Here is a 13,423-nt window from a genome sequence, read left to right on the forward strand (position 1 = left end):
ACGTGATGGAAGGCAACCTGCTTTACTCTATTAATTATACTCTTAATCTTACCCCAAAACAGACTTGCAGACACACTCACAATAATGTTTGACTAAGTATCTGGGCACCCCACAGCCCAGTCAAGTGGACACGTAAAATTAACCAGCACAGCATCTATTGATTTCTGTTTTCATTGTTTGCGCTCTTCCTGGCTCTTGGTATGGCAAACGAGTTTCATCTGAAAACTGGCCATTTTTGATATGTCATGGAACCCTGGATCTTATTTAAACCTTCTGTTTTAGTTCTGTCAGGGGTTCTGTCACTGGTTGATGCCTCGCTACTGCATCAACTGCAAGGTGGGAGGAGAAGTCGAGTTTCCCCACTTGGCCTCTGTTGGCACATTGTGGGGGTCTCCCCCTTTCTGCAGGGTGGATGGTCGTTGTGGCTCCCCAGTGTGCCTCTGGAAGACTTTCCTGGGTAGGGTTAGGTGTGCCTCCTTCTCGCTCTCCACATGGTCTCTACTATGAGTGTGTGTGGGGTGGGGTGTGGCCTTGTTGCTACTGGCTGGTGGTGCAAATCCTCAGTCTCCACAAGGCCTTCTGGCAGCAGCTCAGTAGGGAGGAGGGAGTCCAGGCTCCCTCGCCACATGGCCTCCGCTCATACCACAGAGGTGGGGTGCGATAGGAGAGGGGTCAGTACCCCCTTGTCAAGGAGGAGGCGCCCGCTCCCTGCTTGTCCTTCTCTGGCATCAGCCTGGCTTAGGCTGTGGGGAGGTTGGTTGATCCTTACAGGCTGGGGGCGGGGAGGGAGTGTCTGCTCCCTCTGAGCCTTTGCTGGCAGGATGGACGTGCTCCAGTTTTCTGTGTTGTGTCTGGCTGGAGTAATGCAGTTATTGTCTGAAAGTTTTCTGTCTTGCTGGGCTGCTCTCTTCCCAGTCCTGTGGTTAGAGAGAACGTTGGCTTTTGTTGCTGAATTTCTTCTTGTCCCTATTGGCACGTCCAGGTTGCAGGTTCTTCAGATACAAGTCTGGGATATATGAGGCAAGAAACAAACTGACCACGGGCCCAGAGGTCCCCACTGGTCTGTCTTCTTTTCTCCACCTTTTCTGAATCTTCCTGTATTTGTTCTTTATGTGATGTCCAGGGTATTAGAAGAGTATGTCTGCTCCATCTTCCCAGACGTGGGAGTCCTGCTTTGATCTGTTTGGTGTGTCGGGCTGAGACTAGAGTGGCCTGGCTCTTGTGGGAATGCCCCAGTAGAGAGGGGAAGTTCAGAAGCCCAGCCCTTGGGTAGGTGAGGAGGTGAGGTTGCATCAGTTCCTCTCCTTCTCCCCAGGAAGGAGCAGGTTTTGAGGGTGTCCTTCAGGGAGATGGGTGGCTTTGGTCAATAGTCCCCAGGTCCGAGTGGCTCATGGGTCTGGCAGAGGTGTGGTCAGGGAACGTGGATGGCACTTAAGCGTTGCGAGTCCGAGTGTCTGTTCTGGGTCAGTGTCCAGTAATCAGAAGCCACAGGTGTGGTCCGTCCAGGGGACCTGACTTCCAGGGGTCGAGTCTGGAATGCTGCCCAGGCCAGCAGGCGCAGAAGGGGAGGGGTTCTGACAGCAGCCTCTGGAGATCAGCCCCAGCCTCAGGGCTGTCCTCCTGACTCTGTCCTGCGCAGGCCCTGACCCCTGACTTGGGAGCTGCCCCCTGAAAGAGGCGCTAAGGGGCCAGGTGGTTGCCCAGGATGCACTCACATACACCCTCTGGGTCCACTTCCGGCGCTAGACACGGATAGAGAGATGTTCTCTGCCCTCTCAGCCAAGTCTACTGGGGACCCATAACACAGACAACAACGAAATGAATGGGGTTCGGAGGAACTCACCCTTCTGTGAGCTGTGCTGCAGAAACCACTCGGTCTGGGGGAGATGGCCCTTCTTTCATTTGGTTATGTAGATCACGTCTGAGCACGGGGCCCGTCTCACACCAGGCACATGGTATGGTCTGTGCCCTGGGATCCTGGGGGCTTGCTGTTGGTCTGGGGCACATGTGGCACGGGCTGTGGAGCCGCTGCAGACAGAATATGAGCCTCAGGCCCTGGGGCCTGTGGGCTCCACACAGGAGCTGCTTCGTTAGTCCAGCAGCCTGGGAACCGCAGGGGAGGGAGAGGTCCTGGCAGAACGAGGCATGCGGCCTTCGGGTGCGCTGGGCAGCCTGTGGCTCCCTGGGATGACCCCATTGCTAGGCAGTGGCCAGGAGTGCTGAGCGTCCTCAGTGCTTTGGGAGCCACAGCCCCAGAGAGCTCTGTGGGGCATGGCAAGTGGTGGTGGCTGTGGGTCCTTTCTGGATGTGCCCTCCCAGACCCTGGCAGGTTTTGGAGACGGGCCGGGGCTGTGTCTCGTGACCAGGCCTCCCTGCTCATGTGTTCTTGCTTCCAGACAAATGATGCCGCTGGAAACACCTGGAACTGGCTCTACTTCATCCCTCTCATCATCATCGGCTCCTTCTTCATGCTCAACCTGGTCCTGGGAGTGCTCTCAGGGTAAGAGGCGCGCGGGTCTGTGTGCTGCCTGTTCTCAGGCAGGGGGAGGTGACGGAGTCAGACGCAGGCCTAGCCAGGCCACACGGCTCACACTCCATGGTGGTCTTGCTCAGTACCCTGAGCTCTAGGCAGCCTTTCCTTTCTGCTGCCATCCCCACCCTCCCTCGCCTGCCCCCTTCCCGTGTCCTCCTTCCCTCTGTCCCGTCCTTGGATGGCACCATGGCTTCTGACTCGGACCACAGAGGTGGGGTGGGATCGGGGCTGCTGCTGCCTCTTCCCTGGGCCCACGGCAGGTTTCTGGGCAGCTGTGTCCCGAGAACAAGGGGAGTGGCCCTGAGTCTCCATCTCGGTCACTACTGGCTCCCCACCCCAGTCCTGTTGCCACCTGACCCATGCACCCTCTGATCACCTGACTTCCGGCTCCTCCAGGAGTGGTCAGGGAGGTCGCAGTGCTGGAAGCCCTTCTTTCAGAAAGGTGTTTCCCCCCCCCACGCTGGGAGTGCAAGACAGCCTGTGAGTGCGAGCTGCCCTCCTCGGCCGAGGACGTGGCTGGCACAGAGGCGGGGGGCATCGGGCCAGGCCCCACCCCACCTTGTTGTCAGACTCCCCTCCACCCACCCTGACGCTTCCTGCTCAGGTTCAGGGCTTGTGTGGGGGCTGGAAGGAGAGCCTGGAAGACCCCAAAGACAGTGGTCACACTAGCTTGGAAAGGACAGTGGCTGAGGCCAAGGCCCACATGCTCCGTCTCTGGGATGTGTCCTTCGTCTTGCCCTGTCCTGGGCGTGTCACTAGCATGTCCTTCCAAGCCCCTCCACAGGGACCAGACACACCCATAGCTCAGGGTGGATGTGGAACTCCAACCTGGGAGCTGTATGTCTGAGCTAGATGGGGGGCCAGGGCTCAGAGAAGGCTCCTGGGGAAAGGGCATCTTAGCAGAGACCCCAAAGAAACCAGGAATGGGCTTGGCGAAGGAGGGAGCGGACTTCCGGGCAGATAAGAGCTGAGTGGGGGCCCGGAGGTACGGAGGGTGGGGAGTGTGTTATGGGGACCCTCAGAGCCAGAGCCAGACTGTGGTGGGTAGTGGGCTGGGGGCTGTTGGGGGCTGCAGCATGGGCTCTGCACTGCAGACAGCTCGGTGGGCAGGCTGGCAGGGACACGAGTGGGTCTGTGGTAGGCGGGAGAACAGCCTGCTTAAGACGGCTCTGTTTGGCCACTGGAGAATGTGCAGAAAGGCGTGGGGGTGGCAGGGGACGCTGGGGATCGGGTCTGTATCCCCAGTCCTCTCCCACCTGGCCTCTGGGTGCTTTTCCTCATCAGGCTCGGCTGAGCCTCCGTCAGGTTTCCAGGTGCAGCACAGGACCGCAGGGCTCTCTCCCAGCCTCCCAGATGGGGGCCCTAGAGCCAGCAGTCAGCGCTGAGCGGTCCCCAGTGGGGTCATGCCAAGGCTGTGGCGGTTCGATGCCCCTGGACAGCTAGGCTGGGAAAGGCCTGGTCCAGCGACAGCTCTGCCATATCTGGGCTAGAGCTGCCAAGGGGGCTTGTTTCCCCCCTGGGCCCTCACCCTCCCACATCCCAGACAGCATCATTGGTGACTCCTCGTGACCTTTCCCGGTGAGGGGGAAGCCTCAGAGAGCAGGTCCCCTGCCACCTGCCACGGGGGGAGGGGCCGCTGCACTGACTTTCTGCTGGTGGCCCTCAGACTGACTCAGTAGTGTTGTCACTGCCCTACCCTTACCCCATAGACCCTCCTGCTCCCATAGATTAATGACTTGGGGGGTGGGAGGTCCAGGCAGGAGCTGCTTCCTCTCATTGCCAGGGTTGTCGCAGCTCAGGCCCTGGTGGACGCTTGCCACAGGCTAGGGGTCAGGCCTGGGCAGAGCCACGCTCTCCCTGTTGCCCTGGCTGTGTGCCAGGTGTCAGGCGTGCCAGGGCCCCTCCACAAGCCCAGCTGCTTTTCCTGGAAGAGAACTGCTGAGAACAGGCATTGCTGTTCTGCTGTGGGGTGCGCCTGCCTGCCCTTGGGGGACCTGGATCCTGCCCCAAGCCTGAGCTGAGAAGGCATGGCCGTGCTGGACACACACGTGTGCACACACACTCTTTGCCAGAGTGTGAACAGCTGCCTTCCGGTGTGTGTGTGTGAACAGCTGCCTTCTGGCACCGCGAGCCTGCAGGGTGGCTGGGGGCTGGATGCTGCGCCCTGAGGGCCAGAACAGCTCCGTACTGCTCGCCGTGTGCCTCAGCAGTTCCGTCGGGGAGCCTAGTGGCTCTAGAATGTCCTCCTGTGTCCCTGGCCCGCCCTCACCCGGCCCTTCCCATTCCTGTCTGGCCCTTCTTCTGGCAGTGGCCTTAGGTCTGAATCAGTGGAAGAAACAAAGTGAAAGTTGTCATCTGGTGAATTCTTGTCCGGAAGCTCCTCTGTAGGATGGCAGATGACAGGGCTGGCATGCAGGGGGTGGGGGGCAGTGGCATTGTCCCTGTGCTCTGGAGCTGGCCCTCTGGGGACCGAGGTGCTGTCTCACTGCTGTGGGAGCCTGAGCAGGGCGGGTTCCCCTGTGCCCTCCCCGCAGTGCCCAGCTTAGAAGAGGGCTGACCTGGAAGGGCTCTGCCCGGCTCACCTCCTTTGGTCGTCTGGCCCCGCCCACAGGGAGTTCGCCAAGGAGCGCGAGCGGGTGGAGAACCGCAGAGCCTTCCTGAAGCTGCGGAGGCAGCAGCAGATCGAGCGGGAGCTCAACGGGTACCTGGAGTGGATCTTCAAGGCCGGTAAGAACGGCGCTGCCGCCAGTTCCCTCTCCCCACGTCCTCTTTGGCCGCCAGCTGGGGACAGTGGCCCTGGGGGCACAAGGCCAGTCTGGCGGAGGCGAACTGAGGTGCTCCAAAGGGGCTCCGCAGTGGAGGTGCTGCTCCAGCTCACCCCGGCGCCCGCAGGCAGCCAGGTGGCGCTGGGCCCCACGCCCTCTCGGTGCAGGGCCCGGCTCGGCGCAGGCAAAGACCCAAGTGTTTGGGCCTCGGCTCTGCGGCCTGCAGCTGGGGACAGCTGAGGGCCTGGCCCCGGGCCCCGCGCAGCCCGGGCTGCGTCCTCCGGCTTCCCGGGTGCTGCTCAGTGGCGAGTTCGCCTACTGGCTGGCCGCTGTCCGGGGAGGGGGAGCCGTGGGTGGGGACGAGCCAGGCCCTGCTAACGGCCCCGTCGTCGGGGGACACACCGAGGTGTGATCCCGGTAGGGAAAGCTCGGCGGGGGCCCAGGTTCCTGGAATGTTCGGCCCAGCTCGCAGGGGGCGGTGCCTGGCAGGGCCTCGCAGCAGGTGCGCGTGCGCGGCGTGGGGGGGCCCTTGTGGGGCAGCACCCGCGGGCCAACCCGAGCTGTGTCTCACTCGCAGAGGAGGTCATGCTGGCCGAGGAGGACAAGAATGCCGAGGAGAAGTCCCCTCTGGATGGTAGGTGACAAAGGCGCGCTGGCGCTTTCAGAGCGTGGATCCGGGAGCGGGGAGGTCTGCGGGCGGGGCGGGGCTCCCCGTGCCTTTGTGGTCCTGCGTGTGTGTGTGTGTGTGTGTGTGTGTGTGTGTGGAGGGGGGGCTGCGGGGCGGGATATCCATCAGCCGTCTTGGGGGGGGGGCAGAAGCTGCACGTGGGCGGCTGCAGGGTCCGTTCCCGGGCTGTCGCGTGGGTGTGTGTTTTGTTTTTCTTTACGGATCAGTCCTCTTTCCATGGACTTCCTAGAGTAGTGTTTGTCCAGCTGACACAGGTGACCATTGTTAGGCCTCGTGCCTAGCGACAGCGCCTGGCGGTGCGGAGGCCCCGCGTGCACACGTTTGCGTGCTCGTGCGTGAGCCTCTGCGGTGCCGGCCACGTTCGCGCGGTGCTGGGCACGGCCGCCCGCAGGGCCGCCTGTGCCGGGGAGCGGCGCTCCCGGGGACCTGCGTGCCACGGACCGAGCAGCCGGGCTTGGCGGTGGGCTCCGCACGGCCACGCCTGCCGTGTCCCGGCGGCCTGTCCGCACCGCACGGCCCGAGAGCTGCGTGGTCCCGCACGGCCGCTCGCACGTGACTGTGTAAGCACTCTTGTCAGTACATTACAAGGACGTGAGAGGCGAGGCCACTGCTTCTGTCCCGCTCGCCATGTTTCAGGTGCTGAGTGGACACATGGCGCTGGTGCTTCCGTGTTAGTCTGTGAGGACAGAACAAGCTTTAAACCCGCTGGTCTAAACCACGCTGTGTCTGTCTTCAGGGCTCAGGGTGATGTCCCCCCGCCATGGAAAGACATACCTGAGGCCATTGGGGCTAGGGCCCCAAGCGGTGGTCACCGCCCTGGCTGCCAGTAGAGCCCCAGGAGCAGGAAGACTGCCCTCTCTTCACACCCACTGCTCAGGACAGGACCACACAGCCCAGCCACCCCTGCCGTGGTCCCAGCAGGGCACACACCTGGGGCTCTGAGCAGGTCTGCAGGCCTGACCGATCGTCTGGCCTCACCTGTCCTTGGACTGTGAGCTGCTGGGGCAGCTGCGGCTTGACTGTCCCCACTGACATCACCGTGAAGAGAAGGAAAAGTGGAGCCCACCCTCAAAATTCCTTGTCCCTTTGCTCTGACCAAGAAGGGCCCCCAGGGACCCGCAGTTGTCGTGCCTCCCTCAGCTTTGGCTTCAGGATAAGTCAGGATGGGCCACCAGTCCCTGGAGGACCATCATCTTCTCAGCTGACGGACCCCCGGATCTGCTCACACAGTTCCCTCGCACCCTCTGTTTAAAGCAGTGTTGAAGAGAGCAGCCAGCAGGAAGAGCCGGAACGACCTCATCCATGCAGAGGAGGGCGAGGACCGGTTTGCAGACCTCTGTGCTGTGGGTGAGTCTCTTCGGGTCCTCCTGGCTCTGTGGGGCCCGTGACTGGGTACAGAAGCCATCCAGCTGCCTGCCGGTCACCCAGGCCTCGCAGCTCTCTGGGCCACCCCTTCCCTCTGCCCTCCCGTCTGGTGGGTGGGCTGTGCGTCTAGCTCCTGGCAGCCCCTTGCTGGTCCCTTTCCATACACCTCGCTGGCTGCTGACTGCTGGCTGCTCGGGGCTCTGCCACCTGCCAAGTGAACATGGAGCCCTCCAACCTGTCCCGAGGGCGGTGACCGCTGGTGTCCCTGACTCTGGAGAGACCGAAAGCTTCTGGTCACCTCTCTCCTAAACCCATCTGTCCTCCATGTTCCTGGAGCCACCTGCCTCTGAGGCTCCTGCCTTCACGCGTTTCTCCAATGGTAAAAGGAAACTTCCAGATAGTTTATCGCACAGCCCTTCTTGTTCCCTGCTGTCAGTGGTGCCAGGGCACCCTATTGTCCCTTGGATGGCAGGGGAGGCTCAGCCCAGGCCCCGCCTTCAGCCGGGAAGGGATGGGGCTGACACTGCAGGGGCCGCTTTTCACTGAGTGATGTCATTGCCCAGCAGTCTGAGTGGACCTAAGTTAGAACATGATTCCCGTTACGTTGTTACTTTGCTGAGAAAGCAGTCTTTAATGGGAGTTATTTGTGTTTCTTGGTGTTCTTTACTTTCCCTTTCCTACCCCCACCCAGGCCTCGTAAAGCCCTGTTAATAGCTTAGAGTTTACCTTCCGTTTCTCCATGCTCGTCCCATGTCACACACACACATGCATGTGCACATATGTAGAGTTTCGGGCCCCTGCATGTTACAGAAGTGATTTCATACACGTTTCTCACCCCCACATGTAAAACGTCCCCATCAATCAGTCTTAATTCCGATTTGCAGTGGTGAGTGGCCTGTGGCTTTCGTGCTGTGGCCTCACTAACTCGTCAGCTGCCCCCACTAGGTCCTTGGTTTATTGGTTGGTTTTGTTTTCTGCCCTGAAAAGTACTGCCCCCAAATCCGGTAAATGTCAGCCCTTCCTTAGCTGACTTTCTTCTGCAGAGAGGTCCCCAAGGGCAGGGCTGCTGAGGCCACGGGTATGTTTGTCCCTTTTTGGGATGCTGCTTTCCAGAATGGCCCGGTGACGTCACCCCCACCCACAGTGCCCACAGTGTAGGAGGACGCAGCTGCCTTTGACTTTTGCCAGTTTGAGGCCAATTTGGTGATTATAAAGTGATACCTCTGAGGGACTATAATTCTCATTTCACTCACCGCTAGTGATTTTGAACCTCTTTTTAAGTGTTTGTTCCTCACTTTAATTTGGGGTTTGATGACTCTTCGTATGCCCTGTCCATTTTTCTATTGTGCTGTTTGTTAATAAGAGATTGATGTATATGTTGTGGATTCAAATTTCATCAGGATTTTAAAAATTTATCACATGTGTGATGATCCCTCTTTTCCTATTTTACCTAGAGTTTTTATGATGATTTTGTAAAATGAATTGGAGAGCCTTTAAAAAATCTTTTTTCTATGGCTTGAAGTCATTTAAATCACACCTAAATTACCTGTTCTTTGAAGATGAGATAAAACTGTGAACCCATCTAGCTAAGAAGTAAAAAGCACTTGGGCCAGTTTTACACATTACACTTTGTTGGGAAACCGTCCGTGTTCTTGGCTTCCAAAGAGGTGCACGTGGTATTGTCGTGCTTTGTCTTCGCTTATATGTTCATGCTCTCAACATATGTGTCAGGGGCCCATCGTGAGTCACTGGGGCTGCAGCACCAAACCAGACAGGACCTTTGTCTTTGGAGTTTCTATTCCAGTGGGGACAGCAGCCAGCGAAGCAGATACCAAGTGAAGTGTATGCAAAGGACAGAGAGTAGAGAAGGGAGCGGGGCGGGAAGGGTCTGGGGTGCTGGGATGCTAAAGGTACGGACATGGAAGGCTTGGAGGGTTGCCTCTGAGGAGAGCCGAAGGAAGTGAAGTCAGCCGCAGGGACACCTGGGAGAGAACATTCTGAGCAACAAGTGACATGCTCTGGAGGCAGGAATGTCACGGAGGCCAGTGTGGCTGGAAAGAAGTGATGTAGGAAGGGGTGGGGAGGCAGAGGATGTCCGAGGGTCACAGTGGGTTAGGGCCCACGAGGGGCTAGCAGCCATGGTGGGTCTACAGAGGGAGATGTCCCCTGGCTGCAGCTGCCTGGCCAGGGACTGGAGTGCAGAAAGGGAGGCAGGGGACCAGTCTGCAGGCCGGTCCATCTGTTGGGAATCCAACAGATGGTGGCTTGGGTCTGGGGGGGCAGCCAAGGGGATGTTAAGTGGTTGCATTCAAGATACGTTTGGAAGACAAGCCCAGAGGATTCGCTGACCAACTGGACGTGGGCGTGAGAGAAGAGTGTCAGGACAGCTGCAGAGGAAGTGTCTCCGGGATGGGGCACTGCGGACAAGTGTGCGTTGGGTGGTGGTGGGGGTCTCCTGTCCGGAATCGGGTTAGGAGATGTGCATTTGAGAGGCGTGTTGGAGAAGCAGTGCAGTGTCAGGGGCACTGATGTGTTTGTCCGGTGCGTGTCTGGGCTGGAGACCTGACTAGGGCGCCGTGGTTGTGCCAGGGGTTCACAGCGCCTCCTTCTGGCTGCTCAGAGCCCAGGTCCTGCTGCGACACAGTCCCCTGGAGTGGCTGGTAGAGCGAGCAGCTGTGGGCGCCACTGTGGCCTTGTGCCTTTGCCTGAGGGAGCATGGGTGTGGCCGTGGGCACCTGGGCATGGCTTGGTGTGGGCCCTAGGCAGGTGGTGGCAAAGGGCAGCAGCCTAGGAGGCTCTTCTGGCAGAGCTGACTGGTTCTCACTGCTCGTGTCCAGTGCGTCACTAGGGGGCAGCTTTGCAGGAAGCGTACATGCTTGGCCAAGGCGAGGCAGAGCGGGCGTGAGGTTGGGGCTTGCCCCGCCGAGTCTCCCGGGAGGCAGTACTGGGCTGTTGGGCCATGCTCGTGGCAGTGCTGTGCCTGACAGAAGCCATGAAGCAGAGGAAGCGGAGGGGCCTTGGTGCGTTCCAGTCCAACTCCCTACAAACGTGTCGGGTGGTTACTGACCCGAGTCAAGGAGGGCAGGAGGGTCAGAGGCAGCAGGGGCGGAGGTGGGGGCCTGGGGGCATTGGGGCTGTGCCTGGAAGGTGTCCGGCGGTGCTGAGACCCAGGCAGCAGTGCCAGTCCAGGTCTGCCATCGGAGCCCAACAACCATGGTGCCCCACGAGGCTCTCTGTTCCCGCATGGGGGCGGGAACTGGGGGCAGGGCGGTTGACACAATGTATGTGTGCCTGAAACTGGGGGCAAGTGTCCCTGAAGGTGGGGGGCAAGGCCTGGGGGCAAGTGTCCCTGAAGGTGGTGTTGGGGTCACGTGTGTAGTGGGCTGTCCTCACGTATGTGCGGTGGGGGTCCTGTCCTGAAGGTGGCTGCATGCACACGTGTCTGCCGTGGCGACCTCAGCGCGCCCTCTCCCGCAGGGTCCCCCTTCACCCGGCCGGGCCTGAAGAGCGGGAGGACGGAGAGCACGTCCTATCTGCGCAGGAAGGAGAAGAAGTTCCGCTTCCTGGTGCGGCGCGTGGTGAAGGCGCAGAGCTTCTACTGGGCGGTGCTGTGCGTGGTGGCCCTGAACACTCTGTGCGTGGCCATGGTGCACCACAAGCAGCCGCAGCGGCTGACCACGGCGCTGTGTACGTAGCCTGCGCCCGGGCTTTCCCTAGGGGTCAGAGGCGGGGGGGGGGCGCCTTGGCGACCTCGTGGGGGGGCTCTGAGGCCTCGGGTGTTTTCAGGTGGCTGGGACTTTGCGAGCTGCATATCGGGGCAGGCAGTGCTCAGCTTTTCCACCACAGTCCTGCCTGCTGGCCAGACATTCGGGGAGGGTCAGGCCTGAGCTGCTCCTGCCTGAGGGTCAGTGGTGCCCGTGCCGCTGACGTGGCCTCTCGGCCTCCCAGGGCGGCAGCTTTGCCTCCTCACTGCTCATTCTGCACCCACCTGAGGGTCCTGGTGACTCTCTGGTTGGCTTCAGAGGCCAGCTTGCCGTGGGTGAGGAGCTGATTGTCCTCATCCTCAGGCCATGGACAGAGGGTGGGTCCCCTCCCTGAGACCTTCGTATGTCAGTCTGAGGCCTGGTGCCCAGTGGGCAGTGGTGCTGGTGTCTGCTCATCCAGGGGCGGGGCTCTGTCGTACAGGGCTTGGTGGAGAGCTGGGGGCACAGCAAACTCCAGGAGTGCAGTGACGGCAGGCTGGACATCGTGTCCCCACCGTCTGGACACCAGAGGCCCCGGGAAGCCTGGGAGGCTTGCCCTTCGCCTCAGCCCGGCCCTCTGTCGGGCCTGCCTCGGGCTCTGCGCTGCTGTTCTGGGTCAGAGGCAGTGCTTTGGCCTCCTGTCCAAGGCAGCAGCAGGTTCCAGCTCGGCGCCCGGGGAGGGTCAGCGACAGTGACCTTGCTGTGATGTCTGCAGTCCCGGCGGCCACGGGTCCTGCTGTCTGGGCCCTCCCGGGGCTTCTGCTGCCTCCTGCTCCCACCGCACCTTCTGCTCGGGCTGTGTCAGGGGCACCGTCCGTGTGCCCAGATCCCCGCATGAGGTGGGACTCCTGACAGGCCCGACTTGCGGGAGGTGACACGGCCGCAGGAACCCGTGTGGCTCACAGCACGCCGCCTGGGAGCCGCGTCCTGCCAGGTCTAGGCTCACTGCGGTGGTGGGGCGAGCCTGGTGCCCTGGGGTCCTGAGGAGGCCATGGGGGTCCTCTTGGCAAGACGGGGAGCTCTGAAGAGGGACTGAGGGACTCGCCCTGCGACCAGAGCGTGGGGCAGGACGGACGGAGGCTGAAGGCCGGGTGATGGGGCTTGGCGCTCCTCTGGGGGCACCGTGGGGGTACCCCATGCCCCAGAACCCACCTGAGCCCAGTCAGTCCTGGGAGCCCAGCTGCTGGGCCTGCCCCCTGCCCCACAGGCACTGGGCACTCGCCACCTGCAAAGTGGAGTGGGCGTCTCTCCTCCCTCCCAGTCCGGTGACTCCTCTGCTGGACTGAGTTGCAGAGGCCTGGACGGCTCCATCCCAGAAGGCCCGGGGTCTGGGCTGGAGCCAGGTGGGAAGGGGCTGCACGCTAACCACCCTCTTCTCCGGCTTCTCCTAGACTTTGCAGAGTTTGTTTTCCTGGGTCTCTTCCTCACAGAGATGTCTCTGAAGATGTACGGCCTGGGGCCCAGGAGCTACTTCCGGTCCTCCTTCAACTGCTTCGACTTTGGGGTGAGTGTCACCTCGTCCGCGGGTCCTGGGGTCCATGCTGGACGTGCACACGTCCGCCCCGTGAGCCGCAGTCTGTGGCGCAGGACCCTGGACCCGAGGGGACTGTGATCCCCTGTGGGTCAGAAAGGCTGCCTGCGGCCGGGGAGGGGCCGTGATGGGCGGCCCCTCCCAATCAGGCCCTGGTTGGGGGGTGGGGGCTGCAGGACATCCTCCTTCTATCCCCGGACCCTGTCTGTAGACTTCAAGGTCAGCTGAGGACTCTGGCCCCCTCTGTGTCTAGAAGAGTGGTCTTTTCAGTATGTTGCTGTCCGGTGGACAGCCTGGTCTCTGCCTGGCGTCCTGCGGGTCTGGCCTTGGGCAGGCTCAGGTACTCGCAGCAGCGGCCCCAGGGGGATCCTCCTCGAGGGGTTGGGGAGCAGCAGCCTGGCCGGGTCCTTTCACCTGCCCCTGTGGCTCAGACAGGCCTGGAAGGAAGGCTCACATGGGTTACCTCCATGGGCCCAGCCCAGCAGGTCCGGTGCTGAGTCCATAGCTGGGCCTACCTGGAGGCAGCGTTGTGACCTGGGGACTCTGAGAGGTAAAGGTGCCACCCTTGGAGGACCTACGTCTCCGCAGGGTTCTCAGGGCCAGGCGGGAACCCTGGCCTCGGTGGGAGTGAAGCGTGTCTGGAATTCAGTAACTGACCTGGTCTCAGTGACCGCGGCAACTGACAGGACATTGTGTCTGACAGTTAAATCCTTGCCACCTCAATCGCCTCGGACACGAGCTGCTGGGGCCATCGTGTGCCGGGCCCAGGGCTGCCTGGCCAGTTTGCAGGGGCTCATG

At 61.0% G+C, this 13,423-nt stretch overlaps 1 protein-coding gene across 6 annotated transcripts in view; it reads left to right on the forward strand.

The window, feature by feature from the left end:
- CACNA1B (calcium voltage-gated channel subunit alpha1 B) overlaps window positions 1-13,423 on the forward strand; it is a 164,065-nt gene that overhangs the window by 43,516 nt on the left and 107,126 nt on the right. For 4 of the 6 annotated variants that reach the window (XR_013994522.1, XM_081067367.1, XM_081067364.1 and 1 more), the window contains exons 7-12: window positions 2,397-2,500; window positions 5,145-5,260; window positions 5,876-5,932; window positions 7,241-7,333; window positions 10,829-11,038; window positions 12,486-12,598. Coding sequence is in view for 5 of the 6 variants with exons in the window: in XM_081067367.1 (XP_080923493.1) it covers window positions 2,397-2,500; window positions 5,145-5,260; window positions 5,876-5,932; window positions 7,241-7,333; window positions 10,829-11,038; window positions 12,486-12,598 (693 nt within the window). In the remaining variant the exon portion in view is untranslated. The remainder of the gene's footprint in view (window positions 1-2,396; window positions 2,501-5,144; window positions 5,261-5,875; window positions 5,933-7,240; window positions 7,334-10,828; window positions 11,039-12,485; window positions 12,599-13,423) is intronic. The other 2 variants (XM_081067365.1, XM_081067368.1) reach the window with 1 other exon arrangement.

The sequence above is a fragment of the Rhinolophus hipposideros genome (assembly GCF_964194185.1).
Source record: "Rhinolophus hipposideros genome assembly, chromosome: 11".
Lineage (NCBI taxonomy): Eukaryota > Metazoa > Chordata > Mammalia > Chiroptera > Rhinolophidae > Rhinolophus > Rhinolophus hipposideros.